This window comes from Zingiber officinale, chromosome 7A (assembly GCF_018446385.1).
Source record: "Zingiber officinale cultivar Zhangliang chromosome 7A, Zo_v1.1, whole genome shotgun sequence".
Lineage (NCBI taxonomy): Eukaryota > Viridiplantae > Streptophyta > Magnoliopsida > Zingiberales > Zingiberaceae > Zingiber > Zingiber officinale.
In genome coordinates, this window is record NC_055998.1 from 22,389,496 (window position 1) to 22,391,816 (window position 2,321).

General features: G+C 35.3%; 1 protein-coding gene across 1 annotated transcript; it reads right to left on the reverse strand.

Moving 5' to 3' along the window:
* Positions 1 to 929: 929 nt before the first annotated feature.
* Positions 930 to 2,093, reverse strand: LOC121999982 (nucleobase-ascorbate transporter 12-like). The gene is made up of 3 exons (XM_042554573.1): positions 1,930 to 2,093; positions 1,534 to 1,820; positions 930 to 1,292 (listed from the first exon to the last, which is right to left on the reverse strand). The coding sequence occupies exons 1-3, from the start codon at positions 1,988 to 1,990 to the stop codon at positions 1,071 to 1,073; spliced, it is 570 nt and encodes a 189-aa protein (XP_042410507.1). The 5' UTR covers positions 1,991 to 2,093; the 3' UTR covers positions 930 to 1,070.
* Between the last annotated feature and the right edge of the window lie 228 nt (positions 2,094 to 2,321).

Below are 2,321 nucleotides of genomic sequence, written 5' to 3' on the forward strand. Positions count from 1 at the left end.
ATTGAAAAGTTAGACATAAACTAGAAGAAAATACTAAAGTTTTTATAAGTTTTCTAGTTTGTGTCAATCTTGAAAAATATGAAGTATTTTCTTAGAAAACTATTTTTCCTTGATAGTATATGCCTAAGGAATGTCTACATGAATTTTCATAATTTTTCAAATTTTGTAGAATTTTTGGGGAGTTTCTGAAATTGACTGAAATTGAATTTCAGTTTTTTCAGAGCTTCAATCGATCAACTGATGGATTGAAGTGCCTCAATCGATCGGACGATCGATTGAGAAGGCATTTCTTGTGAGCAGAAGCTCGCTGGATCGATCGGGCAGTCTGAATCGATCAGTGGATTGATTCAGCAGGGTTCAATCGATTGGGACCCAATTCCCACTACAAGAAAAAAGCTAAACAACAACGCTTTTTTGGCGTTGTCGTATGTACTTAAAAAGTGATATTGTAGATGGTGTTGTAGAAAGTCATATCAAAGACAACGCTTTAAAAGCGTTGTGGTTGGTCAAAAAGACAACGCTTTTTAAGCGTTGTCTTTTCGTTCTTAAAAAGCGTTGTTATAGATGCTGTTGTAAAAATGCACATATCAAAGACAACGCTTTAAAAGCGTTGTGGTTGGTCTCAAAGACATTGTTTTTTAAGCGTTGTCTTTTATTACTTAAAAACGTTGTCTTTTTAAATTTATAAAAAATAGTGTTTTTCTTAATTAAATAGCAAAAATTATAAAAAATACTCAAAATTTACATATAATTGAATATCCACAACCACAATCATTTTTATAATAAGACTATTTAACAAATAAATAAAACTTTATATTATACAAACAAAATGTATACATATTGATCCACAAATTAAATTTGTATCATACAAGTTATCCTTAACTTCATGACAATAATTTTTCAAACACACAAGTTTTACAAAACCTCATCATTGACTAACCGCTGTTTTAAAATTCACTCGTGAAATCGCTAAACCTAGAACAAGATCCAATAGTAGACTAGTAGTGGCAGAAGGAAGAATGAAGTTAAAACTGTCAATTTGGTAATGGATCTTTTCCGTCCGCAATGTGCTATAAGCCAACCCATTTCACCCATGTGAACATACGTCCGATTCTGAAAGGCAAGCCGTAGTCTTTGGTAATGGCTGGTTCCCTTTTTGCTGCCTCTGGTTCAGACCAAACATATACTCCACGTTCTTGACGGCTCCCAGGAACAGTGTTGTCAAGAATAAATGCAACAATAAATGCAATCACCATGTGAAATGAAAACAAAGTATTCAGAACATAGTTCACCTGAAATTGTCACACATATCAGTAATCAGATCTATTCTAACTTCAAACTCCAGAAAGATCCTATGAACTAGATTATCTATCACTGATTTGTCAAAGGGAATATATTCAAGAGTATAATTATGTGGGCATCATACCCCACGTAACTTCTAAGTGCTAACTTGATATTTCAAGTCTAAACACTAATATAAGGTCACATGGGTAATAATCAGCACAAACATTGTAGGAGAAGAAGAAGACATACCCCTCGAGAACTTGTATGAATAGGTCCATGAGATGCAACAACATATGGTTGGAAGTAACTTGGAACGGATGAATTTGAAGATGGAATAAGTCCATATTGCTGGAAGTAGGCAGGTACTGATAATGAGAGAAACAATGAGAGGCCAATTATGATATTATTCCTGGAGCTTCCAGTCTCGCTGTATCGCAGGTTTGACAAGCCCAGAGCAGCAATCATGGCCCACATACAGCAAAGAAGACCAGCCACCATGACATCTGGGATAGAAGCTATAAATCCTCCTATTTTCCCTGATCAAAAATTGGGATGGCAACAATTGCTAGATAACAGGAAGAAAAAAAAAGTAACAAGAATTCTTTCTTTTGATGTATAGCGAGGAGAAATAGCATTGGTGCTTACCAACAAAAGATAACAGAATGAGAATGACAGCACCGAGCTCAATAGCTCTCCGACTACCCATTTTAGTTGTAGCAATAGTGTGAATATTCTCAGTGAGAGTGGTTGAAGCGACTCCTGTGCCCCAAAGTGCAGCCAAGACACTAGAGATGAACCAATATTAAATGACATACATTCATCATCCGAAGAGTCATTCATGAATCCTCCAATATTCATGCTCCAGATGACCATACATTAGATTATAAGTCCAATTAATTTGATTGCAAGGTTGTAAACAGTCCTTGAGGGCTATTGATAGTGATTCCAGTACGTACTAGAAAATAATGGAACAAACCTATGAAACAGCTATCAAGGGATTCACTTTAACTTTCCTAAACCAAAGAAGAAACAGATGG